This window comes from Pelmatolapia mariae, linkage group LG7 (assembly GCF_036321145.2).
Source record: "Pelmatolapia mariae isolate MD_Pm_ZW linkage group LG7, Pm_UMD_F_2, whole genome shotgun sequence".
In the NCBI taxonomy this organism is placed as follows: domain Eukaryota; kingdom Metazoa; phylum Chordata; class Actinopteri; order Cichliformes; family Cichlidae; genus Pelmatolapia; species Pelmatolapia mariae.
In genome coordinates this window covers 58,936,537-58,952,744 of record NC_086233.1, presented here as the reverse complement: position 1 = coordinate 58,952,744, position 16,208 = coordinate 58,936,537, and the positions used below count along the sequence as shown (strand labels likewise).

The following is a 16,208-nucleotide window of genomic DNA, read 5'->3' as shown; positions in this document are numbered from 1 at the left end:
TCTGTGTATGCATTACTATTTGGACAGCAAACAGAGAGAGGTTTTCACCCACAGCGAACGTGCTGCTGTGTAGTCATCCAATAGCCCACCTACGGGGATTACTTATGTGCTGATCAAATGCTGATTGGTTGATAAGTGACCTGAAAAAGGTCACTTGAGCGATAGTGGAATTCACCAGGAAAAAAAGCGGCAAAAAAAAAAAAAAATCATCAAAGATTAAGAATACAATGTAGAAAGTACAGACACTGACCGCAGTGGATACTTTTCATTGTTTTTAACACTTGGTTTCACTTCAGCTCTTTGTAAGTTCTAACTTTGCTCTCCTCCACAGCAGGCTGATGGACCAACAACAGCACAAGCAAGAGTAGCTCACGCACTGGTTGTACCACATGTTTTTGACAGCGCCGCCATCAGACAACAAACACTCTCTCCAGGTCGACGAGCCATCCATAACTGCTACCAGACTGCCTTCAACTATACCTGCTCAAACATTAAAATAAGCATTAATGTGTTCCAAAACTAGCAGGAAATTTACATGTAACTTGTAACATGTAAGCTTGGTAATGAATCGTGCCATTAGATTTCCAGACTGTGTGAACGGCTGAGTTGTACTTGAGTTACATGGCTCTGACAAAGCAACAGCACACAATCTCACACTCCATTTCCATGTAAACAGTGTTACAGGTTAGCAACAACAGGCACAGGTAGACACAAACACACTGACATTTTAGCATGTAATCCAAAAATACTGACTTGCAGCATGAGTGGAATAAAACCTAGAATCTCTTTTTATACATGTAGAATAATGCTGATAAATTAGAATTTTTGTAGATACATATTCTCCCCGACGTAATTCAGTTCTCACTGGCACATACACCACACCTGCTGTTACACACACACCCACACACACACCCAACAGTCTACACTGCTGAGACAAGACTGACAATGGCTGAGGTCAGTAATTGGCTGTGAATTGCAGCTTCAGCAAAAGACTCGGTCCTGTTGGAAACCTGTCAGTATTTGGCATCTGTTACCCTCATTTTCCTTTGCAGGACAGCAAGATGTCACCTAGCTTACTGACATGTGTTACAATAGTTCCTCCAACTACTTCTGCTACAATACTTCTGTCAGAGCTGAAGCTCTCACAGAAATGACCTGCCTGTCTTTCATGAGAACATTAAGACTGCATGTTGAATGGGATAAGAGGCAGAACAGAGAGAGACTTCAAGAGCAAATCAGCAGCAAGCAAAGAGCAAAACAGACTCTGACACAGCAAGAAGCTAATAAATACAGACCGTTTATCAAATAACAATATCCAAGGACAGAGAATTTTTCATCTGTAGTTGAATAATGCTGCCACGTGAAGCGATCCAAAACTGAGGGATTTTCCATTTTCAGATAACCTTTACTGTGAGCAGACCCATTCTCCTCCTGCTTTCCAGCTCATAAGCTAACAATTACAGCAAGCACTTGTCTCTGCGTGTATCCTATAACTACCATTTTCTGGTTGTAGTGTCTCTGAGTTGCCCTCGCTCTTCTTCTTCTCTTTAGTTTCTTTACAACTATTCCATCAAAACAAGGGACAATGTTGCACTGAATGGAACTTCCCAGCAGGAATCCTATGATGTAATGACAAAAAAAAGAAAACAAATTCTATCCTACTATATGCCTTAAAAAGAAACAATGCAGACTTACTAGTAAAAGCATACTAATTATAGTCACAGAAAGCCGCTTTGCTGTTGTGCATTAGAAGCTCTGACTCTTGCTTGATGGGGGAGCTAAGCAGCTGACTCTGAGTCTGAAATGTGAAAAGGATGAAAATCAGCTGCTTCAAAGACCTGCTGTCACTACCTCAGCATGTGATTCCACTCTCTGATATAAACTGCTAATATTTAAGAATTTTTGCAAGATCAGCTGTTGATTTTTTTGAAACCTTGGTTCTGCTGAGGAAGTCCACTAGCTTAGAATACTATTCGTCCATCAACTGTGGGAACATGACAAATAATAAAGTTTATGGTAAGATAGTAAGGCAAAAACAATACAGAAAACTAAATTATTTTTTTATTTGCACTAACCATCCTCATCAGAAAGTCCGAAGACTAAGAGCCGCAAACATACCTTCATTAGTACTGACTCGCTGAGTTTCTCACGGTTCACAATCTTAATGGCGACTTTCTGGCATGTTACACAGTGGACTCCAAGTTTGACCAACCCTGAAAAAAAAGGAAATACACATTTCATTAGGTCAGACACTCTGCTGAATATGAATTTCCACTGAACACATTAGGAAAAGACCTAAAATGGGCTGTGATTCTTAGAAAACACACTTTTAAAAAAATTCTCTTGTCAAGTGCATTGACAAGAATAATATAAAGCAGCTAAGGACCAAATGTTGCTAATGCTTGTAATGACTTGTGAAGTGTACACAGAGCCTTAAATTAACTGCCCTCTGGGGTTTATTTGAGTCAAAAAGGCAGTAAGTGAGCAGGCCATTTGCTCTATTGATTCCGATAATGTATTAAACCACTGTAATGCAGTAATGTTAATTCATCTAAAATGGCAACAAACAATAGGATTATAAAAAAAGAAGTGCAGGATAAAAACTAATTATCAACCAGCATCCAAAATGACATGAATGAAGAAAAACTGCACAGAGCTGTAATGAGAAACAAAAAGTAGAGTGGCATATTTCAAAAACCCAGCAGAAAACATTACCATTTTCTTCACAAGACAAACACACTGATTCATGGGTAGAAATCTGAGTGTGCCAGTCAGTTGTATAGGGACTCCCACGCGAAGACTCTGTCAAAACTCACATAATTCCTGTGATTTCTCACACAACCCAAAAAGCATCTTCTGCGTTGCCTTACTAAATGTCCCCAGGTGTCCTCACTTAAGTGATCAGTCATAAACAATGTAGAAAACCAACAGGGATACAACAACGACGAGTGTAGTTACAGTGGAACAAAGTGATGTGTGCATTTGATACAGGGAAGCCATGACAACAGCACCAATACATTTTCATTTGAGCTACATTTTTATTAGAAAGATGTTTGTTAGTTAGGGGTAAACTACAAGAAAAACAAAACACTCCAAAAAACAAATTTTGGTTCTCTTTCATGGAAATTTCTCATGATTTGGCAGATATAAACTGCAAACTATATCTAGAAACTATATCTAGAAAAAAAACGACTTCAGCAATTTAACAGCTGAAAAGCAAAATTGAACCTGATTTAATTTAGCCTCTTTAAACTTTGAGGACCTCTTTCGGTGCTCCACATACATTTAGAATTTTCCCTAGAAATACCTTTCTGATGAAAACTCAGTTTCACCAGAGAACTTCGGACTTGCACAGACAGCAAACATAAACGTCTGTGTCAAACTGACTCAACAGTCACATTAATGATCATTACTGAAGACAGCAGTATTCAGTGGAAGAATCTGTCCTGAGCCCAAATGTGGCTCACATCACATCAGGTGAGAAGCACAGTAAGGAGCATGCTTGCCTTTTTTCCCCAACATTGTGCACTATAAATTAATTCCCCAGGATCACAGTCAGCATGGGAGTTCTACAGTGACAAATTCCTTGCCTTACTTGCAAGTGTCAGCTTCCTGTGACTGCATGTTCTTCTTCAAACTGAAATTCAAGTGAATGGATTGCTGATTTGACACAGTGCAGAAGATTCAGCCTGCTGCTGCAGCTGCACGAGTGCAAGTGGTGTGAATGGAACTTCCAGGGAGCAATCTAAAAATAGCAAGAATAATGACAGTGGTCCGGAGGTGTACAGTAAAACATCCTTGAAGTTAATAATGGCCAAAATACAAACAAGTATAGGGGTTTTTTTGTTTGTTTGTTTTTTAATGGATGGAGTCATAATTTTCTTTTTATCACACCCTATATTTTAATATAAGGTGTGATCAGTCAATGAAAGATTAAAGAATAGAGTAATATCCTACAGAAAGGGTTTGCTGGTGTGAAGCAGACCAATGTGGGCTTTTAGGATGCTCAGCTATGTCTTTCTCATAGATTTATTTCTGTATAACCCAGTATAAGAGGAGAGTCAATGAGCTTTGAGGAGGTGTTGAAACACAGGGAAGCAGAAGTATTCTGACGCCACAGAAATGCCTGGAACGCAACAGAGATGAAGGTGGGGGGGAGGGCCAATCGTGGGATATAGTGAAGGAGGAGTGAAAAAGTGAATAAAGATCAAGTGAAAGATGAAACCAAAAAATTTAAATAGATTGAAAGTAAAGGACACAACATTATTCAAATGACAGGCCACAGATAATTAAGCAATAATGGGGAGTGTGTGGGTGTGAGCCTCTATCTTGGGAAGTTGAGAGGCCGCAGGGGCCGAAAGTGGAAACACATGGAAAGGAGGTGTGAGAGATAGAGAATGACAGAGAGATGGGAAGCAAATGTTAAAAAGAGGAAGATAAAAGATTTAGAAAGAAAACATTTTGGAAAGGGGATGAGGCAGTTGAGCAGAAGGGGGAACAACAGACAAACCCATTAGCCTTGTGATGGTAATCATATGTTAATGACTGCTATAGAGAAGCTCATAAGTCATGATAAACACATTAAAGAGAAAATATCTGCCTGCAAACACATGAAAAGCTAACTGGATTATTCGCCTCACTATCCATCTTCCTCCAATGCCTTTGTTTTCTTGAGCAGGGGGCACATTAGCAAGAGAAAATGTGCACCGAGAAGACAACACATTATGATTTTACAACCACTTTGCTTATGGATTGAAATGAACTGTTACAAGGAAGTTCAGTACATAAGACATAAGACATTAGCCCCTCTTATGCAAAATATCTCAAAATTATGAGTCACAACAAGAAGCAAATAAAACTAATGCTCGTGGAAAAACACATTCAAATTACTAGCTAAAGCCAACAACAGACAGAAGTCAGATTGTCCTTTCTAAACAATACCAAATGTGTCAATTAAATACTCAGCTGAACATGAATTGTTGTACTAAACTTTACAGCAATCCATCCAGTGGTTGTCAGGATATTTCTAAAGGCCAGAAATGTCAACTTGTCCATGTCTGCATAAAAGGTTGTTGAAATGTGTCAGAATCAAAATGATGTAAATCACTGCTATCCCTGAAGCTAGGCTGGTAGCACAGCTTGTATTTTATATGAAAATGAGGCATAGAGCGCTTAAAACAAGCTAAAGCATGTCATTATGTGTGGGTCTTACTTTCAGACATTCAAAAAAAAAAAACATTTGCCAAGTAAACAACACTTGGACATAATGTCAAAGTGTGCCCTATAAACTCAAAGTCATATTTGCCAAACTAGAACACAGAGCAAAATAAGAAACCCTGAAAAAGTTGTCAATCCTACCATAACACACCAGACAAAAAATGCAATAAGTAAAGCATTTCTGTTCTTTTCTTTTGGATTTCTGTCAATGAATTGGCTTTTGTTCAAAGGACAAGCTGTAGACTGGTGGCATGTGGTTGAGATCTCTCTGCAATTTTGTACCTTCAAAATAAATTCCCTGGCTCTTACACCTATGACAAAGCTGATGATATTACGGTCAATGTTCCCTTTAATTTTTTATGTGTCTGAGCGAACACACAAACTCCCTGAGCGATCCCTTGCACCACTGTGAGCGACATCAGACGTGTGCACTGTGATCACGCCAGCATCGACTCCATCCAAGTTAAATAGTTAATTAAAATCAAATCAAATTACAGCATTTACATTTATGTTAGACTACCTTTAATTAACTGCTTTAGCCCACTTACAATGAAAATGTAAAAAAAATCTAGTCATTGACCTGTGTAGTATGTTAACACTATTGGAAGTAAAAATAACTTGAACTCCAATTTCGAAAACACAACTTTCTTTCTTTTCTTTTTTTTTCTATAAAGCTCTGACTTGTATTATGAGTATGAGTCTGTGGTCTGGGAGAGAGTCCTGTAACTCTCTGTCTGCAAAATACAGTAAATAATGACCAATGCTGGGCAATTAATTATATAGTTACTTCTTCAAAGAGTTATGCAAACAACGTTTTTTGCAGCTATTTTTTTAAATGCAGCCAATGCATTTTTAAATAAACATTTCAAACTATTTACAGAACAATCAGCTGTTCTGCATCAAATCTGATGCCACACAAATTATTTGTGCCACTCCAAAAAGAATTTCTGTCCACTATGAGATAAAGGAGAACAACAGCCTGATACCTGCAGGCCTGACAACAGGAGATGTATCACTCCTGTAACACCTGTAACACTCAGCAGTCGCCTCATTGTTCTGACACACACAACAAAACTATTGACTACACTACACACTAACTACACACTAACTACACAAGGTTTGCGCTAAACGCCTCAAATCTCTCACATCTCAAAACACCGCCGTCACTCCTAAAACTTCCCCCCGTTTCTTAACAACTAGATGCCACGTTGCCATATCATTTTTTGATTGGTCGACATGGTACTTTTTTGGACGAATAGGAAAGGGGAGGCGGGGTTTTTTGTTTTTGCTCACAGGTGGAGAGTGCTTTCGAGCTTTTTTTCTTATAAAACGCCGTTTTTACCGTTTCTTCCCGCAGTAAATATAAACAACGATAGTATTCAGGAAGAAAACCAAACATTGCATTTTTTTTATATCACAACTCTGGTTTTACGTGGCCTATCAACACAATTTAAAAACTGGTATAAAGTCCACACTTTTTCCGTCTGTCCTGCTCACATCTCCAATGGTTGTACACGTTGTCATTTACGTGGCTTCACTCCACATCAGCCACGCCGCTTTGCTACCTAAAACACCGGTGTCGGCACATAAGGACGCTGACATAGCCTGTCAACTACGTTGATTGGCTGCGTATATACGAATGTGAATCGCATTATTGGCTGGACTATGGGATAAGGTGGCATCACTCTAATCCCATATGGGAGCAGCCAGTCACTTACTGACTCACACTGCAAAACAGAATTGTTAAAGTATTAATTTTAATTTCAATTCAGGTACTGTCAGGTTTTTTTTTGTGCGCAACGCAGATTTTCTGTGTGCAGAGACTGTGCCAGCAGTGCGCAATTGCGCACGTGCGCAGCTTAGAGGGAACATTGAACGGTACATCTCATACATGACCCTTGACCCATGACCCTACATGATCCTTCTCCTAACATCAAACACATTTAAGAAAAAACCCTCAAAATAACTGCACTGTGATTCACTTATTTCAAGTATGCTGCGATAGCTAACTAACCTCAGTTTCTCCATGACCCAAAATAAACTCCCCTCCTCTGCTCTCGAGTGTGCTGTAATTTAAGAGCTCACCTACTGCCAATGCCCCTTTCACCTGTCTATAACAGCACCCTTGGACAAACAGAAAAAAAATGAAAGCTGGCAAGCGAGGGAAGAGGAAGACACCAGGATTTTGTCTGGCTCATGCTGTGATGAGTAGGTAGGCTGTCTTTGAACATAGGTCCAAATGTAAGGCTTCAGCTGAAAGCACAAAGATTTGGTCCACATGAGGGCTGCATTTGCCAGCGCATGGCTCTGTGTGCGCATGCGAAGCAAGTTTCTGTGCAAGTTTGAAGCTGATGTGTAGCATTCTTTAGATTCTCGCTACAGAAGAACTGTATTGTGATTTAGTATCACATATGAGTGGTTTATGAACCAAACAAGACACGCACGTGCTTTCACTGACACATGCAATATACGGACAAAAGCAGGCTGTGCAGTGAAGGTTGCGATGCCACTGCATCAGCAAGTATATTGATGTCTCCTCTCCTTTGCCCTCCTCCCAAATCAATAGCATCAAAACTCTCGCCTTCACAACAGTAGAAGAATAATGGCACTGACCAGGGACTCATGGGCAGAAGAGACCACTTGACTGACCCCCCCCCCCACTCTAGCCTGTACCCCAGCTACACAATCTTTATTTTTCATGCACCCTTGTGATTAATGGCCTAATGTGGAGGGACTGCTGGAGGAAGACGCAGAGTGAGAACTTTGGCCGACTGCTCGGTGAGCATCATGAGTTGAGCATTGTTTAAGTGCACTGTGCTGGAAGCTTGCTGGATGTCACAAATCTCGGCTGAGAAATATTCGTTTTAAAATAAAAGCTGAGCAAACTGTGCTGAGTGAGCTAGACAAAAGGTGTAAACAAGGGTTGAAAGAAAACGTTTAAATAAGAAAGCATGACGCAAGCAATAGGTCGCAAAAAGAACATGCACATAGAGCATCCGCTGTACAGCACCTCTTTATCGCCAATGGGAAAACTTAATTAACCGCAGAATGTGCACAGTTGTGAAAATCCCTCTAATCAGCTACTTTTCAAAAACTAAAAAAAAAATAAAAAAATCTGGCAGTGCATCTGTTTCTCTATATCACTGAGCCATGTGTCAGCTCTGATTTGGTAATGAACCTCTGGTCTAACTTCATAAGTCACTGTTTCAAGATATTGCTGCAGAACTTGCTGTCCTAAGAAATCTCTCTAATGGGTCCTAGAGTGTATTCATTATGACAGCATGTAGTTGGAACATTTTGAATTAAGCAACTTTTCTGGAAAAGATCTAATTGACATGAGACCGCTGGCCTGAAGAAACAATGTTTTTACCAATTTGACACATACATTCAGCCCACGCAACAATTTATGTGTGCAACACATTTCCCTAACAAACTTTAGCTCATCTCTATTTGATACTGTTAGATATTGTTAATGATTTCAGAACAGTTCAATTCTGGTTTTTATAAAGCACCAAATCACAACATTAGTTGTCTATAGGCACTTTACACTGGAAGCTAAAGACCCCATAGGATTCTGGAGAAAACCCCAACAATCAAACTGCCCCCTATGAGCAAGCAGTTTGCAACAGTGGGAAGGAAAAAACCCCTGTTAACAGGAAGAAACCTCCAGCAGAACCAGGCTCAGGGAGGTACCCTGAGCATAGCATAGCATAGCATAGCATGACCAGACAAAATACAAACTAAAGGAAAGGAAAAAACAAAAAACAAACAAAAAATGTTAATGACATGCTGTAGTGGAGAGTCAAAACAGGTGAGCGGCAACAAAGTGCTCAGTGCATCAAATGAAGTCCTGCAGAGGTCTGAGCCTTTACAACCATAACTGAGGGGTGGCTTAGGGTCCAGCCTTAACTGAATATGTACTAGAATCAAGTTGAAAGACTGGAACTGACAGAGAAAGATTTTGCAGAGGAGTCAGTTTATCTGACCCCACCCCCATTATCTTTTTTTTTTTTACCCTCAGGTTTTCCCAATAGGTCCTTGTTGGCATGTTTATGTTTGCCTTTTTCTCCCTTCCCTTCAAGTTGTTTAACCTGGCAAAGACGGGAAACCCCCAACACACGAGGAGAGAAACTCGCTTCTTCGGTGTTAACTTGTGAGAGCGCTCCAGCTTTCAAAGTAGTCTGATCAGTGGCTGATTTATAAGTGGGTATCTGGGGAAGAGCAGATAGGAGAGGAGTGGGACCCTGACTGTGAAGCTGATTTCTAATGCTATCAATCAACGACAAAAGAAGGAAACAAAGGAGGGAGAGAGCGTACATGAACACCCTGTACTCTCCTGAGCCTAGAAGAAGAAGAGCTTTATGATCTCCACCTGCTAACTGCACACAGGTACAAGAGCCACACACGGAGTCAGTGTTTTCTGCTTTATCCTCCTCACAGCCCTGGCAACCAAGCAGTTAAAGATCATTACTGGATTAATTTCCATCTGGAAGCAACTACAAGGCAAGGAGAGCAAAAGATGAAAAAGAGATGTTCCCACTAGCACACCTCTCTCACTTTCAAATCTTGATCTTTCAGAAGTGCTAAACCAATGCAGGCAGATGGTAGTAGCTTATGCTGGCTTAGCTTTCTCTCCCTGAGGCGCTGGCTGTGAGAAGCTCATTGCCCTTAGGCACAGATCTGTGAGCCTCTTTCCACTTCTGCTCTCTAACCCTGACTGCTCTACATCAGGGCCACAGCCCTGCCCTAGGATCAGTGTTTGAAAGGAAACACAATGTGGTACTAGGGCTTCCTAGAGCCTTTTCTGACCATGTGGAAAGCCCTTGCAGCAGGGCGTGGGAATTCCCTCCACGAGGGCAAAGGGTAGAAGACGCTTTCACGCCCACATCTTCACACCTTTGTACCATTTTTTCACTTTCCAGCACAAGGATAGGAACTGACTAAATTATGCCGTCTTCAGTCTTGTTTGCTGAATAAATATCACTACATTGAACGTCTGCAATGTCAAACATCAGTCGGTGGCGGCTTCAACAGGAGCACACATTTTCATTGTATATTCTTGGGTGTGACAAAGTGACAGATACAGAAATATTATCATTATTATTATTATTAAAATAATGTCAGCACATTGTTTGCCTGCATTTATAGAAAGGAAAGGCAGTGAATCCCTCCCACAGAATATTACTATGTGCCAACTATGTATCTATACTCATCATACTATGCAATGCTATTTGTGAGAAGTCATATTTGCAGAGAAGAAAACACCCGACCTGGTTTAAAGATTTACCTTTTGGCCTGGCCCAGCTTTCTATTCCAATGAGTTTCTGCTTTTTCTCCGCTTATACAGTTACTCCACATCCTTTTCTTTGCTTTGTTTTTTCCCTGCCATTTTCCCCTCATTTCTTCTTCACCCCTCATTGTTTTCTGACTTATTTATCTCCACATTTCTATTCATCATCTTACCTATGTACAAAAAGAAAGATAGAAAAGGAAAAAGTATACACCAGCACAAAGCTGTTGAGTCATATTGTGCGGGAGGAGGAATGTTGACGATCAAACAATTTTCACTTCGCTACTCAATGAATTCAGTTTCTCTTCCTCTCTCTGCTTCTCACACACATCATTTCTCGCCTCTCCCCATTCACTAAATCTGTATCTTCTCCATTCCTCCGCCTCTTCTTTCACTCCTTTTGCATTTTCAGTCAGCCGTGACGTTAGTCTACCCAGCCTGAATTCCCCTGCAACCCTCTAAGCCCTACCAACCAAAGCAACAGCAACAACATCAGTAACACCAGCGGCCCAGACCAACAGAACAGCTTCAAAAGCAGGAAGAGCAGTTTAGCCCTGGAGTGATGGAGCGAGAAGGGAGGCACACTGACGCATGAATACAGAAACTGTTTATTTGGCCTGTGTAAAATAAGACGTTTGCTCAGCAGCGCCAATATAAGTTAACTCCCAACTTAGTATTTTATTAATACTCCATACTAATAGCCTCTAGACAAAGTGGTCTCAGTTTACCTTTGATACTTTGAAACATTTTCATACAACAAAAATTACAATATTAAACACAAATTACATGCACACACACACAAAAAGTCACACTTTGTATTCTTCATAATATTTGTTTTCTCTGTGTTCACAGGTGTAGGTCGAGTATTTCAGAAAGCAAGCATGTTTGTTTGTAGAGAGAGGGAGGTACTAAAGCTGTGAAAACCCAATTTCATGTATACAACTGTGATTTGCATAACATTGCCCCAACAATCACAGAATGAAATGTAGCGAGGTGATGGAAGTTGTAGATGGCTTCAAGGTGGTAATCTATTTTACACATTCTGATACAAGTAAGAGAACAATTGTGAGTGTCGCCCAAGGGCAGCAAGAACAGTGCAATCCATTTAGTTGGTAACAGTCTTTCTGATTGGCATATCTTGCAAAATCCCCACTCTTTACACATTAGCCTTATCAGAATGTAAATATAGGAATGGAAAAGCTTATCACTTGCTTGGTGGAAGATGCAAACTTCACACCGTTGCTTCTGCCTACAAGGCAAATAAGCTTCATTGTCATTGAGGTAGGTGCATTCTGTCTTATGAATATTTGACTCCAGAAAAGGGTTTCCTGGTTTATGGCTTAGACATGTTGTGCACTTTACACATTTCCCCACATTTCCACAAACTAAGGTGGGTAAAGAATTTTCCCAAAGAGCCACAAAAGAAACCGGGAATGTTGTGCAGGACCACATAATGATTTAATATTGAGCAGAAATGAGTTCAGCTTGTTGTTTCGGCCCTCCACAACAGTCCCAGTTTCTCATGTGACTCCTTTAGAAAACTAATTGCTCACCCCTTCGCTATGGTATTTGTAAAGGGTTCATATTACACTTCCATATGAAACACTGAATTCTGCTACAGCTGATTTTTTAGATCAAATAGATACAATAAAAAGTCAGGCCAAACTTTTTGGCAGTGATTTTGTCCATTGTTCAGGAGGCTGTCTCCCCATTAAGCTGATCACAGGCAGTGATATCTTTTCTCTCTTGAATCTCGCTGTGGACATGTCATTGCGGATTCAAAATATTTGAGTCAGAATTCTGGACTGATGTGACTGGAGGTCAGGCCACAGAGCCAAGCGAGAGTGACACTGTCAGAGGAATGTTCTGCCTGAATCCTGAACAGGGACATCAGCGCAAGCATGAATGAAGACACTGCAGAGGAGATGAGAGGATAGATAGAAAGAACAAATACAAAAAAAGGCTGTGACAATGAGGACAGTGACAGGGAGACTGAGAAATACTGATAAGGATAGCTAAATCGAGAGATGCGTGGAGAGACAGTCAAAACACAGAGAAAGTGGGGCCTAGGAGGGCGGTGCAGAGAGACTCAGATCTATTTTTAATGTCTGACTGGGGATCAGCAAAAGGAATGTATAATTACAGCCTCATGAATAATGCAAGCAGGATTCTTTTAATTAGCCACACCAGACCTAAATGCAGCAACTGCAGCAGACAGGACAAACATGTGCACATGCACATGTACATACACATGTACACCCACACACACTCATCTACAGTGTTACAGTGTTTGGGTCCAGACCTTTGATTACGTCCACCCCATGCGTCGACTGATTCATCATGAAACAGCACTTTCTCGAATGAAAAACCAGTCGAAACAAGGGAAACTACAGGAGAATCAACTACTAGCCAATCAGTGTTATGGGGGGGACTCTCCCTGATGTCAAGCTGTTGTCAAGCTGGTCGTCAGGGCTGGGGAACTTGATGAAGTGTTTTCAATTCACTCTATTCTTAAAACCCTGTCTTAAAAGTCAAGAGCAAAGTCAAGATGTAGGCCTGAGTATGCACCAGTGATGACATCAGTGAATGATGTCATCACCCCAGAACCTAGTTAGAATGAAAGCAATAAAAATAAGAAAAGAAAAAAAAAGAATGAAAGCAATAGATGGATGGATGGATGGATGGATGGATGGATGGCAGCCAACCAATCAAAGCAATGGCAGATTGAAGATGGAGACTAGGTCTAACGAGTGTCTGACATCAGGCTAGTAAATACATAACTGCATACAATAATGAGGTGCCTAATCAAAAAAATTATCTCACCAGTTTACACATGTGCCATGTTTGGAACATTTGTGTGTTAGCTCATCCTTTAACCCCTGGAGAGTGTCAGTTGATGCCTTGATTATGACTTTCTGATAGGCTTCACAGCCTCTAGACACTACTCAAAGAGCTGCACACTGTGTGACTGTCGTTTGTTAGATAACCCCAATATGAAAGCATGAATTATTAAATATCTGACTGGATAATATTACGAAACCTCACTGTAACCATAGAAAACATCCTGGCAGCACAAGTGTGGTTTTCTGTATTTTTCCACTCACATGCACACTGAATGCAAAGAAACATGGAAAAAAAACATTGCTGGCAAACAAGCCATGCAGCCAGGCCAATTGTGTGGGCTCAAAAGAGAAAAAAGAGAAGAAGCAATAAATTAAACCTTCCTCCACCACAATTCAGCTTGAGTTATTTCATTAATTAACAGTGTTTGGGTTTTCCCTGCAACATCTTCATTATTAAACATGGGTCAAACCGGAATAGACTTCACCGAGAATGAGTTCTCGTCAGCCCATCTTAATAACTACCTTTCTTCTCAATTAAAACTGAAATGGATGGTCGAAACTCAAACAGGAAAAACACAACTAGATTGTCTCCACACACAAAGAGAAAGGAGGAAGTTGGATCCAAGTTGGAACGACGCATCAAGAAAACGGCAGGATGTTATTCAGTTGTTATCTGGCAACTCGAATTCTCCCATCTTCAGAGTCTTAATTTGTAAGCTAATTTGTGGCTGGCAAAGACAGGCTTGAGTATGGAAGAGGATATTGGATGTAATTTGATGTCTCAGTACATCTTCGCTTGGTGATTGGAGTTTAATTGGCAATGAGGGTACTGCGTTCTCACTTTGGGGCTCGCAGGAGGGTGACGGCACCCACACAAACTGCAAACTCTGTTTCACACAACTGAAGTAAAACTGGTCATACAAAGATGGCTAGCAGACAAATGTTTACCTTGTTTGTGAAATTTAAAAAAAAAGTATGACTTTAACTTTTCTGACATGCAGTCTTTTCATAAACAAGCAGGGGGAAAAGAAAGTAACAGCAGGATAGCCTGTTCAAGGTGAGTATACACCCCACTATTATGGTCAACATGTTGTTATTACACATTACATACCAGTGTGTGGACAGAACGATCTATAGAGCTTCAGTGTGTGCACTTGAGGTAGCGGGCTACCCCCTGGTGTGTGACTTTGATACACACAGACACACTTTTCCTGATAAAAAGTCAGCAGGTGCAAAAAAAAAAAACAATACTGGGAAGAGGAATCCTCTCATAGCTTTTTCTTAATGCTTCTGACATCTTTGTAGTGTCTTTGTTTTCAACAAGCGCTGCCCAAGAGAAAAGGTCAAAGTGTCAAAGCCACCATTAGTGCAAGGCCCAATCAGAAACACCTCAGGGCATGGAAACAAGGGCAGGACAGGATTTGTGTGTGTGTGTGTGTGTGCGCCTTTGTGTAAGAACTGTCTCACAAACACATGCAAAAAGCAACTAAGCAACTATATTACTGTAATGACAACAATATACAGAATCCTGAAAATATCCATGCTGGGAGTAAAAACTATATAAGTAGAGTGACACAGGCTATCACACACAGACACACATATAGAGTACAAGCGGCTTCTCAGCTCTATGTTGCATTTTTGCTCATATTTCTTTTAAAAAATAGGCTTTAATTAAGCTTTTAATCATTTGAATCATTTCATTTATTCACTAAGAATCATGTGATTTTCAATCATCTTAATTCTTTACATGCTTTAGAGGTTGAAAATGGTTGCACCTGTAGCCTGTAGAACAACTTTAATTTGACATTTTAAATATACTTAAAGCGAATTCTTTCATTAATGCTCTACAGTGATACGCAGGTAAAACAGTTATGACATCATATCTCAAGTTAATATGAGTTGCGACATACAATAGGTAACAAAATGTCTCACATAACTACACATTTACAAACACGTATTTTTACCACCAGCGCAAGCACTGGGATGAGTAAACATGACTCATCTGATCTGGAACATTTCCCTGTTTTCTCTATTTTTGCATCTATGAATAATCCATCCATCCAGAACACAATCACACACAGTCACACGGGGTCATTTGCATATTACTGTATCTTAAAGGAACTTTTTTTTGCTGTTTTACAGCTTCTCCTTTTGCCATTTCTCACCCAATTATACTTTCATTTTCCTCTCACTTTACTTCTCCTTTTTCATTTCAGCTGCTGTTCCATGATCCACAGTTGTATATCATTGCTTTCACTAAAACCTCATTAAGCCGTATGCTTTCACAGCAATCCTTTCTTACATAACGCCTAATATGGCTGCACAATTAATCGAATCTTAATCTTGATCACAATTTGGGCTCTCCAAAAATAAATGAACATGATTATGCAATGATGAAAATGCGTGCCCCACCAACAGAATGCAAATCAAGGGGTCACTAAATGACCATCTCACCACCTGCCTGAATGTGCCAATCACAGCTGTTCTCTAACCTGTCTGCCTTGAAGTTTCCTGGACTAGTGTAGGTAGGTCATGCTACATTAAAAGTCAGATATCCAATAATATTGAAATATTTGGGCCAGTGATGTTAATCAAGAAGAAATCATTTGCAAACAGTGTTGTGGAGTTTTCTACACCACAAAGCAACAGAACTAACTTATTCAACCACCTCAAAACACACCACAACCAGCAGTACAATGAATGCCAAGAAAATCAGAGCAACAGTTGTTGATAAGAATCGTCCAGCATCAGCTCAGACATCTTTAAAAGCATCAGAGTATCCATCCAGCTCACAGAGACACACTTAAATATCTCACCAATCCCATTCTATTTGTCCAGTAAAGTCAGTGAGTAAAGAA

At 40.2% G+C, this 16,208-nt stretch overlaps 1 protein-coding gene across 12 annotated transcripts in view; it reads right to left on the bottom strand.

Moving 5' to 3' along the window:
• The window catches only part of LOC134631552 (serine/threonine-protein kinase BRSK2), a 175,206-nt gene that overhangs the window by 77,092 nt on the left and 81,906 nt on the right, over window positions 1-16,208 (bottom strand). For all 12 annotated transcript variants that reach the window (XR_010094412.1, XM_063479984.2, XM_063479991.2 and 9 more), the window contains one exon: window positions 2,119-2,213. Coding sequence is in view for 11 of the 12 variants with exons in the window: in XM_063479984.2 (XP_063336054.1) it covers window positions 2,119-2,213 (95 nt within the window). In the remaining variant the exon portion in view is untranslated. The remainder of the gene's footprint in view (window positions 1-2,118; window positions 2,214-16,208) is intronic.